The sequence below is a fragment of the Asterias rubens genome, chromosome 6 (genome assembly GCF_902459465.1).
Source record: "Asterias rubens chromosome 6, eAstRub1.3, whole genome shotgun sequence".
Taxonomy (NCBI): domain Eukaryota; kingdom Metazoa; phylum Echinodermata; class Asteroidea; order Forcipulatida; family Asteriidae; genus Asterias; species Asterias rubens.
The window spans coordinates 8,204,855-8,221,847 of record NC_047067.1 but is presented as its reverse complement, the minus strand read 5'-3'; the positions used below and the strand labels follow the sequence as shown (position 1 = coordinate 8,221,847).

The 16,993-nt window shown below is 38.8% G+C and overlaps 2 protein-coding genes across 2 annotated transcripts; both read left to right on the top strand.

Moving 5' to 3' along the window:
- Positions 1-260: 260 nt before the first annotated feature.
- On the top strand, positions 261-5,195 carry LOC117291326 (quinone oxidoreductase PIG3-like). Its single transcript, XM_033772969.1, has 6 exons — positions 261-422; positions 1,192-1,294; positions 2,407-2,565; positions 3,584-3,796; positions 4,612-4,808; positions 5,031-5,195. The coding sequence occupies exons 1-6, from the start codon at positions 261-263 to the stop codon at positions 5,193-5,195; spliced, it is 999 nt and encodes a 332-aa protein (XP_033628860.1).
- A 1,551-nt stretch (positions 5,196-6,746) lies between these two features.
- On the top strand, positions 6,747-16,439 carry LOC117291899 (serum paraoxonase/arylesterase 2-like). Its single transcript, XM_033773905.1, has 9 exons — positions 6,747-7,062; positions 8,621-8,691; positions 8,966-9,021; positions 9,371-9,539; positions 10,449-10,578; positions 11,939-12,133; positions 12,772-12,853; positions 13,189-13,317; positions 15,229-16,439. Exons 1-9 carry the CDS (start codon positions 6,989-6,991, stop codon positions 15,394-15,396), a joined length of 1,074 nt encoding a protein of 357 aa, XP_033629796.1. The 5' UTR covers positions 6,747-6,988; the 3' UTR covers positions 15,397-16,439.
- The last annotated feature ends 554 nt before the right edge of the window (positions 16,440-16,993 follow it).

Genomic DNA, 16,993 nt, shown 5'->3' with positions numbered 1-16,993 from the left:
GCGATATATTACGGTCCTGTTAAGAGGTTTTAAGGTGATCAATAGTCTGGTTCTATCGATTAGCATGCAGACAAAAATTGATCAATGAACTGGCAATTTTGTATCAGTTTTTGTTTTACGGATGAAAAGTACAGCTGAACCATCTGGCTCTATAAAAGTTAGAGGAATAAACGCGGAACTCATTTTTCTGACCGTGAAACATTCATAAACACACACTTCATTAATCTATCCCATGTTTTGGTATCCCATCAAATTACGCGATGAATAACTTTCCAATGGCAACTATGAGAGCAGTGCAGTTTGATAAATGCGGCGGGCCGGAGGAGCTGTATATCGGGGAGATTCCGAGGCCAGAACTGGGTGCCGGGGAGATTCTGGTGAAGGTATTTGCGTGTAGCGTGAACAGGTACGATACTCAACAGGTATGTATAGTGTAAATAATATGTACTCTTGAACCTATTCGTATAAACATAATTGTGTGTATCTTTATGTTTATACAAGTATGTATTGGTATCATCAGAGTGGAAACTTTTAGAAGTGTCTGTATTATGTTTGTATGGCAAAACAAATAACATAAACAAAGTAAACATCTAATTTAACCATGCTTTGGCTAATAAACTATACGCATTTGAGTAACCCTTCGATGTTTTCTTAGACATTGCATTTGTATTGTATAATTCTATATACCACATATTCTGTATTTCTTCTTAGGTTATTGTACACGTGTACATGTTTTTGTTTGATTTTAGCGCCACGAGCACTTTGATGTATGTACGCTTTATAGGTTTTAAATTTTGACGTCACAGCACATCAATGTTTCGCAAGAGTTGCCCACAAGTCAACTGACGCGAATTATTCGTTACAAATTTTGTGACGTCAAGGAAGTATGAACTGGGCTTTATTCTTCCATGACAAAAACATTAGTTATCATAAGATTATAATTGATTGTATCAAATTCTTCATAGTACTATGTATAATCATCTATTATCCAAGTGTTCCTTGTTGTATTCCTTGTGTCGGTCATCTTCATTCAGGACCTGTGCTTTAGAGGTTTTTTGTAGGCCTACAGGTAGCTACGTAAAACATGCTCATTCTATTTTTCCTGTATAGCTAAACTTTTGCCTGCAAGATTGTAACCATACTTTGCGAATATCTGAGAATAAAGCGAGTTTTTGTACGTCTTGTTTGAAGGTGGACGGATCTAGGAAGACCCATGGATGTAAACCTATCATTGGCTTGGATGCAGCAGGAGAAGTAGTCAAAGTCGGGAAGGAATGCTCCAAGTGGAAACCAGGTCAGTGATGCACAAACCATGGAATGCTGTCATTTTCATTTTTAGGCACTGGACACCATTGATCGTAAATGGCAAAGACCAGTATTCTCACCTTGTTTATCCCAATATGCGCATAAAATAACAAACCTGTGGAAGTTTCGGATCAATATTTGTCATCGAATTTGCAAACGAATAATGAAAGAAAAAACACCATTGTTGCATTATTCTCTTTGCTTTCAGGTGCATAATATAAAAGGCTTCAGCTGAAGCATTTTTTCATTTGAGTGAGAAATTACCTCTTTCTCCAAAACTACGTTACTTCAGAGGGAGCCGTTTCTCACTTTGTTTTATACTGTCAACAGCTCTCTATTGCTCGTTGTTAAGTAAGTTTTTACTACAATTATTTTGAGTAATTACCAATAGTGTCCAGAACCTTTAAGAGATATTTTTTGTCCACATGGTCAGATTAAAACTAATACTAACACAACATTTACAAACAAAATGGAGGCTATGTACAAGGTCAAAACTTATAAAGGAACAGAGCCAACACTCCAACAACCAAACAAACACATGGTTGTACCTGCAAGCTTACTGTTTATTTATATTTTCTTCGTATTTATCCACACTCAAACAATTACACATGGTTGTACCTGCAATTTACCATTTATCAAATAGTCTTACAGTCTATATACATAGTTCGCCATATGAGGGTTGGGGGCACAGAATCTCCGGTGGGACAGTATCTCATGCCACACCGGCGCTCACCAACTGAACCATCTTACCCTAATGTTGGCCAGCGATCTCCATGTTATTTGGACAATATTTTTGTTCGGGTACTTCTGAATGGAACACACCAACAAAAAGTAGACTGAGTAAGATTTGAAACTTTCCATGGTGGGAATACGATATAGAAATGTTTGCGATAACATCTTGTATATAATGATAATTTCTAAATGAGTTGGGGAGGTTCTCAACTCTCAAGGGCTACTTAAAAAAAAACCTGTTCAACCAAAACTTGAATTATACCGTGCTAGATACTGGGATATAGGTTTGTTCTTGGAGCATTCTTAAATGTGCAAACAATAGATTAAATGCATCGCTACAACCTGCAAACATTTCTTTTGTTGTAATAGGCGATCGCGTGGCTGTTCTTTTGAAAGCAGGAGGATGTGCAGAATACGTCACTGTTATTGAAGATCACGTGATACCCATACCAAGTCACATGACCATGGAAGAGGCTGCTTCTATACCAGAATCTTGGATCGCTGCTTACCAGTTGCTTCATTTTGTGGGTAATCAGATTGTCTTATTATTTCGAACTTCATTTTGGGCTCCGAAAGCTTCAAGTGTTTATTGATAATTATTAACTGTTAATATGAAGATTGCCATTTACGCTAATTGCACATTTTTTTGGGTGGCATAAATATGCTTATTATAGTGCTCGCCATCCCAACACAGCCTTGGTGTGACCTCCGTTTTTCTCACTCCGGAAAATAACCGAACATTTTCGATCTCTGGCTGATGTGCTTCCGGCCATTATGGGTTGATGTTGATAGCTACCAAAGGCGCCCTTGCATGCATGTAGACTTGCCTCAAGTCCCAATCCCGCGCCATCGCCAGAAAACTAGTGTTTTGTGATGCTCTGCATTCCCCCAAACTGTTCCGCACGCGGGACAGGGACTTGACGATACCGCAGTTGCCTAATATGTATATAATATAATATTCACTTAAATAATGTATATGTAAACATTGCTGTGTGATACGCGTTTTCCAACCAAACGCATTTAAAGACAGTGGACACTATTGGTAATTTTCAAAGACTAGCCTTCACAGTTGGTGTATATCAACATATGCATAAAACAACAAACCTGTGAAAATTTGAGCTCAATCGGTAGTCGAACTTGCGAGATAATAATGAAAGAAAAAATACCCTTGTCACACGAAGTTGTGTGCGTTTAGATGGTTGATTTCGAGACCTCAAGTTCTAAACCTGAGGTCTCGAAATCAAATTCCTGGAAAATTACTTCTTTCTCAAAAACTATGGCACTTCACAGGGAGCCGTTTCTCACAATGTTTTATACCATCAACCTGTCCCCATTACTCGTCACCAAGAAAGGTTCTATACCAATAGTGTCCACTGCCTTTAAAGAGAAGACTCGTTCATTTGTTATTTGTTGGGGTTAAGTACTTAGTTGAGGATTGAAATACATTTTTGAATAACCAATTAATTATAAAAAGAAATCACTGAATGTTCATTTGACGGACTTCAGGGCTTGAATTCAAAGTAAACCTCGTTACCATTTCAACAAGGTCATGTGAAGGAGGGGAACAAGGTTCTCGTGCATGCAGCCGGCAGTGGATTAGGCACTGCTGCTGTTCAACTCGTTCGGCTGGCAGGGGCTGAAGCCATAATAACGGCTGGAACAGAGGCTAAAGTTGCCGTGGCCCTTAATCTTGGTGCAGTGGCTGGCTTCAACTACAAGAAGGTTGATTTTGCGGAGAAAGTCTTGGAATACACAGAGAGTAAGTATTAAGAAAGTGTGAGCCTCTCTGGATCTATTTATGATCGAGTTACCAAACACTACAGTTGTTATCCATGCGAGTTGTCTTTGAAGGCACTGGACACGTTTGGTAATTGTCAAAGATCAGTATTCTCACTTGGTGTATCTCATCTCAACATATGCATAAAATAACAAACCTGTGAAATTTTAGGCTCAATTGGTCATCGAATTTGCAAGAGAACAATGAAAGAGAAAACACCCTTGTTGTATTACTTTGTGTGCTTTACTCTTTCTCAAAATGTACGTTATTTAAAAGGGAGCCGTGTCTCACAATGTTTTATAACTATCAACAGCTCTCCATTGCTCATTAGTAAGTTTTTATACTAAAAATTATTTTGAGAAATTACCTATTTTGAGCAATTACCAATAGTGTCCAGTGCCTTCAAAGGGAAGGTATACGTTTTATAATCACTAATTAATGGCCAGCACAACCTTTGGTTATAGAAGCACATCAGTTTTCGATTGCGATTAAGTATTAAGCATTTTGAGAAACATTTTCTCTTCGAAGTAATGTGGTTGTGTAAATGTATATACCTTTTTATTCCCCAAAATGTGAATTTGAAAAGCGTTACTGTCAGTAACGTATTCCTGTTAGGTAATATTCTTCCACATTATTCGCTCTGGATGTTTGCCGATATCTCAAAGACGCAACCTTTTGAAATGACATTTTCACAAGTTATTGCAAAATTTGTATTAAGGATTAAAATAATTAAAAAAAGGTTCCAAAAACCAAAATAATACTTTTCACTTGAACTTTCCTTTGATTTCTAATTCCAGACGTGGGCGTTGACGTGATCCTGGATTTCGTAGGAGGTTCCTTCTGGAATAAAAACGTGCGTGTCATCAAAGTCGACGGGACATGGGTTGTCTGTGGCGTGCTCGGGGATGAGAAGGTAGAGGGCACTGTTGTTTCGAATATACTCTGGAAGAGGATTCATGTCGTGGGATCCACGCTTCTGTCGAGGAGTAATGATGTGAGTATCTGGGCCCAATTTGCAGCAAATATGTGACATGGTATTTTGGATGGTAACCATGTTCTCGTGAGCTCAATTTTAATGTGCTTTAATAGCTACTTGCTGTGCTTTAGCATCTCTATGTAGTTGGGCCCTGGTTGTGCGATATTTGTGGACTGATTTTTGTGAAGTTTTTCTTTTACCCTTTCTCTAAATTAATGACTTTACTTTGATTTGTTACAGTATAAAAGCAAACTGATAGGAGCATTCAACGAGAATGTTATGCCACATTTTGGAGTCGAGTTGAAACCGGTTATATTCAAAGTGTTCCCGTGGGAAAACGTTGGTGACGCACATAGGATGATAAGAGCAAATCAAAACATTGGCAAGATTGTACTGCGTCTTTGAAAACACTGGGCACCTTTGGTAATTGTTAAAGACCAGAAGAAGAAAAAAAAAATTGAAAATTTGATTCAATTGGTCATCGAAGTTGCGAGATAATAATGGAAGAAAAAATACCCTTGTCACACGAAGTTGTGCTTCAGATGCTTGATTTTTGGACATGGTATCGAAATCAAATTCAAGTATTTTAGTGAAAAAATACTTTTTCTCGAAAACTACGTTTTACTTCAGAGGGAGCCGTTTCTCACAATGCTTTATGCTATCTCCGTTGCTTGTTACCAAGTAAGTTTTTATGCTAACATTTATTTTGAGTAATTACCAAGAGTGTCCAGTGCCTTTAGCCAGGAGCGGGCTTTTGGGGCAACTTACGGGGACCGGGGGAGGGGAACACAATGCCCTTAGTGGCAGGAGATTCTGCCCCCCCCCCCCCCCGGAGATCCTGTCCCCCATACGGCGAACTGTGTACAAACTTCTTCTGATAGCGCCCTCTTTTGAATCGTTCTCCTCCAGCCCATGATTTTTCCAATATTGTGGACATAATTTTCCTATGACACCCTTCCCGTCTGTTTAATTTCAAACCCGACAGGCATTTTCTCTATAAGAATCCTTCAAAGCCACGTTAAAAACGTATTTTGCTTTTATGCTAAGTTTCTTCGTGTTTATGTTTTAAACGAGTTTAAAGCTTGTTAATTTAAATCAAATAAATTGGTTACAAACTCCATTTTCTTTCCAAAACTGGTCATTTATACAGACATCGCTTTGGAAAAAGTGCCCCGACACTGTTCATTAAAAATGGGAAATATTTTAGAGGGGATGGGGGGGGGGGGGGACTGGTATACTCCACAATACCCGGGTTGAGGGGCACATTAAAAGCCACGACTCCTTCAAGTTGTTGATTTACATAAAATGATGTGGTTTTACATTGATGCCATGAAGCTTAGCCCATGATTTTGTCTATGTAATAAAACAAGATGGATTGAATAATGCTAGTGTCTTGTTGTGACTAGCTCATGCGTTCTGTCTCACGCGTTTTCAACAGTGTGATCCGTTACACTTTGTTACCTTTACGTTACAAGTAGAAAACAAAAATGTTGGAAGGCTCGCACTGTATACTGTTATATTGGCAAGTCAAACATTAAGTTATGACTGTTAACAGTTTCGATGGGCTGGGGTAGGGGCTGATGAATATACTCAGGGTATTCACGCAGAATGCACTTAAAAAACATCAACCGAAACGACAGCTTGCTGAATCTTACGTCTGGATGTAGTCTTGGTTCCAAGACAATTGGTGTTGCGCGGTCACACACACAACCAACGTTCCGATCTATGGTTTCTGTATTATACAGAAATCAGAGAAACAGAGCGCCCGCTACGTCCTTCATTACAACCGTGCACAGTTTTTGAACGTCGGTTGTGTGTGTGACCGGGCCGCGCAACACCAATGGTCTTGGAAACGAAGACTAGTCTGGATGTCGAGATCGTTCCCATAGAGGTCGATCAGCATGGAGTCGAGGAAGGAGTTCAACATCCGAAACAATGCAAAGGTCACACTGTGCTGGCAGCTTTCAGGCTTTAGAATTTCCTGCAGAATGCAAACAATATGAATTTTCTGGTTGAATGCTAGTTGCGATAACCTAACCCTCCTGCCGACGGCGTAGCAGGAGGGTTACGTTATCGCAGCTAGTTGAATGCAGCTAGTTGAATGCAGTACTTAAGCATTGCACTTCGTTTGTTGTTGACACATTATAACTTGTACAACTGTTTGTGTTGAGTGAGTTGGGTCTACTGAGTTTGGTGCCATGGCGAGTTTGATCTTCAAAGCTGTCCTCTTCGCATTTGTTGCACTTTTGTTTCATCGAATCCTAAAAGTTGTGTAAGTCTACAGTGTTTTTACCGAACTCTAAATTTGAACTAGATGTCATAATCAGTATAATTTGTTTATGATTGCATGTGAAGAGTCGACAAGAGACATTCGTGACATAGGCCTAGCTTAAAGTTTAAACATACATTCATGAATACCTCAGACAGTATCGCTATTGGTGGAGAGCGCGTCACGTGGGTGTGTATAAACCGTTTATGACCAGTAAAAAGTGTTGAAACATGGGCCTGACTTGCACCTGTGCTTTTTAAGACGGTTTCTTCATTCATATTGGTCGAGAGCAACGGCTGAAACAGTTGTGCCACATCACGCGATACGCGCGACGCGCACAGCATTCCCTTATAAGGAGTTGTTTACCCTAGGGCCTTACCATTTCATAGCTGGAAGGGTGTTGGGTTGGAAGAAATCATTTAACAATTATAATTTTTGCATTTATTTTACTTTTTGACCATATAAGTGTTGATGTTTTTTGACCGAAAATGTATATGAATGGGAATCAAAGTGTGTTGAATCGGTTTTCAACTAGTGGTTTAAATCCACCGAGGCCTGGTTCTTGATAATTTACCTTGACTTCGTCTCGGTAAAATTATCAAGAACCAGGCCTCGTTGGGATTAAATCACTAGTTGAAAACCTTTTCACCACACATTGATTCCCTTAATTACGGTGTCAACATTATTGTGTCAAACTGCATTACGTTGGTACTCTCCCTCTGTAGTTAGGCCTATCTATATCTACAAATTGAAAAAAAAAATGTATGTATATGAGTAGGTCTACATGCGAAGTACAATTCTACAGACCGAAGCGTCAACTTGTTTTGTTGACCTATTGGACTCAATCAGGCGTTGGGCCGACACAAGGCAATAGGAGACTTTCCAACGCTAGGTGGCAGCAGACATACCGGGTAAATTTCCATTGTTTACGTAGTTCTGAACATACGCATAATTCTGAGAACAATGGATTTACCCGGTAAGTCTGCTGCCCTCTATCGTCCCAGAAAGTCTCCCATTCGTATTGATTTTCCCGCCATTAATGGCTCATTTTACAGCCCTCAGGCCCTAAGCTGCTAAGTAGTAAATACTGCCTGGCAAACTTCTTTGCTAAGCAAAACAATGAGTGAGGCACCGGTTGAAACAATGTAAACCCTTTGAAAAACTCGCTGGGAACCAGTTTCTGTTAAGCAAGATTTGTCTGTGTTTACGAAATTTTTAGGTTTCATGAAATTGAGCCCTGCTTCACGTGTGTATAATTCTCGGGAAATGGGTTAATGCATTTTCTGAATGCACTTTGAAGTCTAACTCGACTTTGACATAATATGGCAAAAGTCGAGTCATATAAAAGGAGCAACCTTGTACATTCCAGTGCAAGTATACTGTTCCCCATGCAAATTTGTGGACAGTTATATTTTAAACCTAACCAACCCTTTACGTCCCTCATACAATAAAATGCACCACCTCCCGACCCCCCCACCCCCGCAAAAAAAAACTTAAATAAAGAAGTAATCAAGTGAAGGACCTGTTTAATATTTGTCTTGTGTTTTTTCTTCTGTTTTAGTATTGTGATGGGATTCCACAGGCATATGTTTAATCATTACCCGGGTCCGTGTCGCATCGTTCCTGGCATAGGTGAGCACAACAAAACGTCCGTAGTAAAGCAAAGAAGAATGTTTAAAAACGCTGTAAAAAATATTCTTTCCTCTTGTCGTTTTAGACCAGACTTAGTTCGACAAAGGAAAGCTGTCTGCCTTGGCAACTTTGTTCAACCCAACACCTCGGTCTTTTTTCGAATTCGAATTCGAACGATTTATTGATTTGGTCAAATAAATTTGTTGAACTATCCATATACTGTTCCTCCTATACTTGACTAAAATCGTCTTCTTCTTTGTTTCAATTTTAATAGACGTTGGCTCGGAAGACATCATAACTCTGTCCAATGGATTGGCGATAATAACTTCAGTAAGTATGATCAATCGTAGCGTAAAACATCATAACATTTTAAATGGTAAAACAAAAATATATATTCACCCAATCCACCCTACGTGATTATCATTAACGCAACTATAGTGATTGTGCCAATTGTGATAGTCAATATTTCCAGTTCAACTGCCAAATGGGTGCAAGTCAGAACCGACATTGAAACGACTGCCAATGTTTTTTTAAATAATATTATATGGCCACAAATTGTAAAAACTGCAAAATGAGGTCTAAAACACCCAAGACTCCATTCTTTATGAGACTTTAACCAACGTGTGTGTCCTGAACTTCAAGAATTAATCATTGTTATTTTTTTCAACCAATTCAAAAGGGCATCTCAATGAATGAGGAAGAGGTTTGGTCAATCCAAGGTCGCATTTTCACCTTTGACTTTAAGCAACCAGACATGAATGTAAAGGAGGTGAACATCATTAGTGAGTCTCTCAACAAGACGTTACTGAACCCAATAGGAATCAGTGTATGGGAGGATCCTGCGACTGGTAAGGAGACTACCGTCTGAAAGTCTTGATTCCAGACGTTACTGCGCTAATGATTTTTTTAAAGACTGCTGTAAGATTCATTCTAAGTAATTATTCCCTCAGTCCCCATCTTATCAACATTGGTTGCCTATCTCTCAAGGAATCATCTTCAAAGATCTGCCGTCGATTTCACCAAACTCTTCCTAACTAAGGATTAATCTTAGGACGAGTTCAGTTCTGTATCCAAATACGTAGGACGCCGTTGAACCCATCCTAAGTTTGGACGGTTTACTCGTCCCATCTCGTCCTAACTCGAGTTAGGATTAATCCTAGCGTTTCGTGAAATCGGCTGCAGATGTTTACGGCGCAGCATAAACAAGCCCCTATCATGTTCAAATTAAGATCTCAGCAAAAAATCTTCGACCGTCTACCGCTTTTTTAGCCAATAACTTTTGCAGCGAGATCTGCAGTCTATGTAACAACTGTGTACGTAGGAATTTCTACCTCCATGGGTACAAGGTGGAGAAAGCTTCCTGCACATTATCAGGAATGCCAGCTCACTCACCTCAACACTGCTATAATACGCTCGCTTGTTCCAGCATGCAGGGTTATTATACTACTCAACAGTGCTTCGGCGCCTTACACATTGATTTTGGTGCTTTATAATAATTTCCTAATATATATATTGATTAATTGGCACGGTGTTGGTATTACTCGGTTATAATATATTGCCAGCTCGATATAAAAACAGCGCTTGGACTTGATCAGACATTTCAACAACAAGCCCCCGAGAAGACATTGGCAAAACCGTTATTTACTCGAAAACATGACATCGTGTTTGATGAATGTTTAGAAAGTGTCCATATTGGAATTTTTAGAGGAATGAATGTGCTACAAACCATGCCCAATGATGTTTACAATACCCCTCAGATAAAGTCACTGTCTTTTTGGTGAACCGGGCTCTACCTCCAATGACGTCATCTATCGAAGTTTTTCACTTCGGGCAAAAATCCAACTCACTGCATCACACTAAGACAATCATCAGCGAGAACATATACAGGCAAGTTTCCCTCATTTACGGTTAAATATTTCATGGAATATTATTTCAAAAAATTAAAGATAGTTGTGGCAGTTTATGGCGGTTTAAAGGCCGCCACCACGGGTTTCCAATACTTTTTTTTTTATTAAGTGGAACAGTCGATATTCCTCGACAATTTGATCGGCTAGATTACTTTTTAAAGACAGTGGACACTATTGGTAATTGTCAAAGACTAGCCTTCATAGTTGGTGTATCTCCACATATGCATAACATAACAAAACTTAAAATTTGAGCTCAATCGGTCATCGAACTTGCGAGATATTAATGAAACAAAAAACACCCTTTTCACACGAAGTTTTGTGCGTTAGATGGTTGATTTCAAGACCTCAAGTTCTAAATCTGAGGTCTCGAAATCAAATTCGTGGAAAATTACTTCTTTCTCGAAAACTATGGCACTTCAGAGGAAGCCGTTTCTCACAATGTTTTATACCATCTACCTCTCCCCATTACTCGTTACCATTTTAGGTTATGTGCTAATAATTGTTTTGAGTAATTACCAATAGTGTCCACTGCCTTTAAAAGATAAGCTTAATATTAAGTCGGGGTTTTCTGTGAGTAATAAGTAAACATTAAATGATAATGTGCATTTCAAAGTTCTTCGTCTTGTAGTGTGGAACTTGAATTGTATAAGAATATCAAATATAGGTTTTCTCGGCCAATTTCGGCAAATGAACAGCCAATTTAACCACCAGTCTATTCTATTTCGCACGAAATCGATTGCTACTGAAAAGCGTCATTCGATTTCGTTTTATGATTAGTCAAATGTAATGTTGCGTCATTCGATTTAACAAAATAATCATTCAATTTAACAATTCGTCAAAGCAGCATTCAAATTCGCAGACGCTTCTTGAGGCGTGTGTGTCACGAAAAAGCATGACGCTACGCTAAATTGAACAGAGTGCTAAAGGAATTTGACTCGACTCAAAACGAAATTGAATGGCCGAATTCTGAATTTGAAACGCAGTAACAACTGGAGATGCAAAACAGATTGAATTCGAGCGCATGAAAATGAAATTGACTGCTCATTTGCCGAATTTGACCGAGAAAACCTATAGTACCGTAAGTCGACTGCCTTTTTAGAAAAATGACCCTTTCGGTTAACAATTTGGTGGCGCACTATTTTGTGAATACAAATACCCAAGCAAGCGCTAACTGTTGAATTTCTCACTGGTATCCTGATCATTTCTGCTCAAGCAGAAAAATCTCAAGCAATACTCTGTGCCTAAGCAACTCATGAAAATATGCAAAGGTCTTAAGTGGTGCGAGCCGACTCCCAATAATGTTTTAATAGCTGATATTAATTTGTCTTGAATCTCCACAGCCCTAATAATATCGTAGCCATGAGTGCCGACACATTTTACGTCACCAATGACGTCCGTTTCGGTCGACTGGCAGCGCTTGAGGTCTACCTGAATTTGCCCACTGGGACGGTGGCTTATTACGATGGTAACGAGGCAGCGGTAGTGGCAACTGGTTTCGTAATGTCCAACGGAATCAACCGCTCCCTAAATCGAAAGTATGTGATCACGAAACATGAATGGTCCTTTTCGAAAACACGTCTTTGGCTTGGGCTCTGGTTTAGACTTCTGCGGCTTAGGCTTTAAGGCGTGTTTTCAGCATGGTGCTTCTAATAATAAGAGACAGACGGAGCCTGTACGCTTGAGAACAATCCGAAGCCTGGATTTCGAAAAGGGCTACAGTTTTTGTAAATAAAACATCAACATTCACTACCGGTGGTCGATGGTATTTTTCACGTGCTATGGTATATTGACATGCAACACTATCTATATAATATTATACTAAAACATTGTCACACAGGAATCCGGAGAAGTAAATCCGTGCCTGACCCATTTGTGACCCGGAATCTCTGTCAAAAACGACACAGACATTGGTCAAAAACAAATCCGAGTTCTTACTTGTTGATTTCAAACCACTTTCCGTGTCAGCCTGACTAAGAAATGAGTCTATTCCAGCGTGATCCGGAATCTTAGTGTAGTTTTAGTGTAGTTTATGTATGCAAAATTGCAATGATGCAAACGGGCAGAGTGTAACGGTATATGCTGTGTACGATTCAATTTACTAATTTAATTTCCACTTACTTAAAAAAATAATATATAATTAGACCTTTGTGTTGAGACAATTTACTCTTTTCAGGTACATTTACGTTTCCGGGTTAATGGATACACAGATACATATTCTAAAGCGAATGGAGGATAATTTTCTTCAACCACTGAAGGTAAGTTTATCAATTTAGTTTCTGGTGACTCTTACACATCCGTTTGAATTTCTCTTCAGACCCTTTTCGGCGCTTTTATGCCATTTTCTATTTTTTTTTCATTAGACAGTCTGACGTATAAAAACAAATAAGTTGTTGGCGTGTCAATGGGGCTATAAGTTTAAATTGAAATTATTAATGTAATATTTTACTCTCTGTTAATTTTCAACCGCAAAAGTCCACATTTCAAATAGGGTACCAGGGGAACGGGCACAGACGTTAAGCGCCCACACGCACGCTTATGGGGTGACATTTTTAAAACGTTGAACTTTCCATAATTTCTTTTTCGTTTACAGAAAATTGCTATGTACACATCTGTTGACAACATCAACGTGGACGATAAGGGAAACTTGTGGGTGGGGTGCCACTACCTGCCGTATACCCTCAAGTTAGGAGATCCCAACAGGTCAACAGGAACTACTCAAGTAAGTCTTAAAGACACTATTGGTAATTGTCAAAGATTAGTCTTCACAGTAGCTGTATCTCAACATATGCATCAAATAACAAACCTGTGAACATTAATTGAGCTCAATTGGTCGTCGAAGTTGCGAGATAATAATGAAAGAAAAAGAAAAAAACATTGTCACACGAAGTTGTGTGTTTTCAGATGCTTGATTTCGAGACCTCAAATTCTAATTCTGAGCAAAAACTTATAAGTTACTTCAGAGGGAGCCGCTTCTCACAATGTTTTATACTATCAACCTCTCCCCATTACATCTAATCAAGTAAGGTTTTATGAAAATAATTATTTTGAGTAATTACCAATTGTGTCCACTGCCTTTAATAAATGTTTAATTTGCATCGGGGATAAAGAATATTCATTTGGTTTTACCCATATACAACGATGTGTGATAGCAGTGTATACTCGTAGTACTTTCTCGAGTTCTGCAGAAAAAAAATCAAAGGCATATTACTCGGTTGGGATTCGAACCCACGACCCTTGCAATTCTAGAGCAGTGTCTAATAATAAATGTTTAATTTGCATCGCGGATAAAGAAAAATCATTTGGTTTTACCATATACAACGATGTGTGATAGCACTGTATACTCTTAGTCCTTTCTCGGGTTCTGTGGAAAAAATCGCAGGCATCTCGGTTGGGATTCGAACCCTCGACCTATGCAATTCTAGAGCAGTATGGTATGACACTGCTTCACCCACGCAATATGCCTGTGATTTCTTTTAACAGAACTCGGGGTAAGTATAGTGAGTACCTAACACATTGGTGGATAATAATGGGTAAAATCCAAATGAATATTCAAGTAAGTCTCTTCATTATTGTTTTAGGCCGTATCCGAATCGGTGGTTACAGTTACGGCTACGACTTTTGCTAAGAGTGTTGCTAAGGACGTCCTATACTTCAACGTATGATGACGCAGAGATCCAGCCATAGCAGTGCCGTAGCCACAACTTCCGATTCGGACACGGCTTTATTTACTCAGTTCTCTTCTGGGCCCAATTTTCAAAAATTTGCTTAGCATGAAATTTCGTCCTTGATAAAAAAGGATTACCAACCAAATTTCCATTTGTTGCATATTGCTTGTTACAGGTATTCAGCTGTTGTTTGCTTATCCTGAAAATCACTGGAAATTTGGTTGATAATCCTGTTTTTATTAAAACAATTCATGCTAAGCAATTTTGTGTGCTTAGCAGCTCTATGAAATTGGGCCCTGTATCCCATCTTTTCAGAGTGGACTTTGACGGTGGAGCCGAAGCAAGTTATTTAAGCATAACACCGAAAAGGCGTCGATATTGATTTAATGTTTTATATTCTCTTTCGCGCCCTTACTGTCCATCATCTCATGTCTCAAGAATGAGAACCCTTCACTGAGAAGTACTTCTCAAGATGGTGGTATAGGGGGGGGGGGTACCCTTAAAACTTTATCTGTGACTGTAACTAGCCAGCAGGACCACTTCGATTTTTTATTTCACTGGTCCGTCAACAGCTTTTGCACTTGTCCATATAGGACATAGGACACTTGTCCATAATTATTGTCACAACAAATTTGGAAAAAAAAGGGGGGGGGGTTGTTTCGTTTCCTCAAAGAGGCTGATATAATAATCATATATTTGTTTGCAATTATTGCCTTTGCCCAAAATGCAAGCAGTCTACATTCCAGATTATCTAAGGTGAATATTAATGTGTATATGTATATATGTATATATATATATTGAAAGTGTGTATTCTGACAAATGAGGAGTATGGTGTGTGTGTATAAGGTCAAAAACTATACCCAGTATTTTTGAACAGTCAAAAAGTGGAGGGAGCAAAATCGTAAAAAAATTAAGTCATCCCCGCGACATTTAAAAATGACTGATCCAATCTTATCTCCTTGCAGGTTTTACGGGTGCATCTCGACCAGTATCTGAACCCATCCGTCAGGGAGGTTTTAGCGGATGACGGTGGGGTGCTGAGAGGCTCAAGTGTAGCCAGCGTGTACGGAGAGAAAATGCTCGTTGGGACTGTTACTAGTCAAATGCTGTACTGTGAACTTCAAGCATATTGAATCTTCAAGCATATTGAATGCTCGCAAAGCATTTGTAGTCTTTATTTCAAAACTTTATCCTTCACTTTTCGAGATGAATCTGAAGGTGTCTTCATTTGGCCTTCAACTGACAGCTTTATTTTTTTGACAAACGTCTCTGTAGACTCTTAAGATAAATACAGGGTGTTTTAAAAAAAAAGTATACATTTAGAAAAATTGTATCCCAATTGATCTTTTTATAAGTTTACAAAAATTTGGCACTAAGAATTGGTGGACCAAGGTCATAGCTTTTAAATTTGCTGTTCCGCATGAATGAGCACTAGCTAATTACTTTTGTCAGATTTTAATTGGCTTGCGCACAAAAGTGAAAGGATTTTAACCGAATCAAACACCTTTGTAGGGAAGGTGGGGTATGTGCTTTGCTGCTCACAAATTTTCAATGATGTGACATGACACAATGTCAAGCTTTGGTATACAACTGCCAGTCATCTCTGTGCATTTCAACATTAATGCACTGAATTAAGTACTTTTGTAACATGGTTTGTCCACCGTAGACACACCACAACAGAGATCCTCTCTGGTATCAGAGTACCATTATAATAACAGCGTCTCTACAAACATTCGCTGTTCAACACGAGTAACACTTTACAAAAATGTTGTAAAGTACCAGGCTACTAGGGCAAGTCGGAATCTGACAAAAAACGATCTGGCCGACCAAGGACTGGTCGATCTGCTGCAAACATCCAATGTTGCATTTCTCATGATGATTTCAATTTGGTCTGCGTCCGAACTTGGTAGGCTCATGGAGGACTGAGGGTTCATCCGATTTCTTAGCAAATTTGTGAGCAACAAAGCACATGCCTCACCTTCCCTACTACGGTGTTTGATTCTGTTAAAATCCGCCAATTAAAATCTGACAAAAGTAATTAGCTAGTGCTCATTCATGCGGAACAGCTGAGGATCGATTTGGTAGAAATTAAAAAGCTATGACCTTGATTCACCAATACTTAGTGTCAGATTTTTTGGAAACTTAAAAAAAATCCATTTTGGGACACATTTTTCTAAATGTATTTTTTTTTTAAACACCCTGTATACGTTTTCCCGGTCAATTTCGGAAAATGAATAGCCAATTTAACCACCAAGCTATTCTATTTCGCGCGAAATCGAATGCAACTAAAAAGGCTCATTCGATTTCGTTTTATGATTAGCCAAATGTAATGTTGCGTCATTCGATTTAACAAAATAGTCATTAAATTTAACAATTCATCAAAGCAGCATTCAAATTCGCATACGCTTTTTGATGCGTGTGTGTCACGAAAAAAGAATGACGCATACGCCAAATTGAACAGAGTTGCTAAAGGAATTTGACTCGATTCAAAACGAATTTGAATGGCCGAATTCTGAATTTGAAACGCATTAACAACTGGAGAGGCAAAACAGCTTTAATTCGAACGCATGGAAATAAAACTGACTGCTCATTTGCCGAAATTGACCGAGAAAACCTATACTAAAAGAGAGAAGGGTATAAGAAAAAGTAGGGAGCCTTTTCTCAAAATGTTTTATTCTATCAACTTCTCCCCATTACTCGTTACCAAGTAAGGTTTTATGCTAATAATTA

Coding starts and splice junctions, on each gene's coding strand:
- LOC117291899 (XM_033773905.1), top strand. CDS start 6,989: ATGGCGAGTTTGATCTTCAAAGCTGTCCTCTTCGCATTTGTTGCACTT. Junction 9,022..9,370: donor GATTGGCGATAATAACTTCA/GTAAGTATGATC, acceptor CCAATTCAAAAG/GGCATCTCAATGAATGAGGA. Junction 10,579..11,938: donor ATCAGCGAGAACATATACAG/GCAAGTTTCCCT, acceptor GAATCTCCACAG/CCCTAATAATATCGTAGCCA.
- LOC117291326 (XM_033772969.1), top strand. CDS start 261: ATGAATAACTTTCCAATGGCAACTATGAGAGCAGTGCAGTTTGATAAA. Junction 1,295..2,406: donor ATGCTCCAAGTGGAAACCAG/GTCAGTGATGCA, acceptor TTGTTGTAATAG/GCGATCGCGTGGCTGTTCTT. Junction 3,797..4,611: donor AGTCTTGGAATACACAGAGA/GTAAGTATTAAG, acceptor TTCTAATTCCAG/ACGTGGGCGTTGACGTGATC.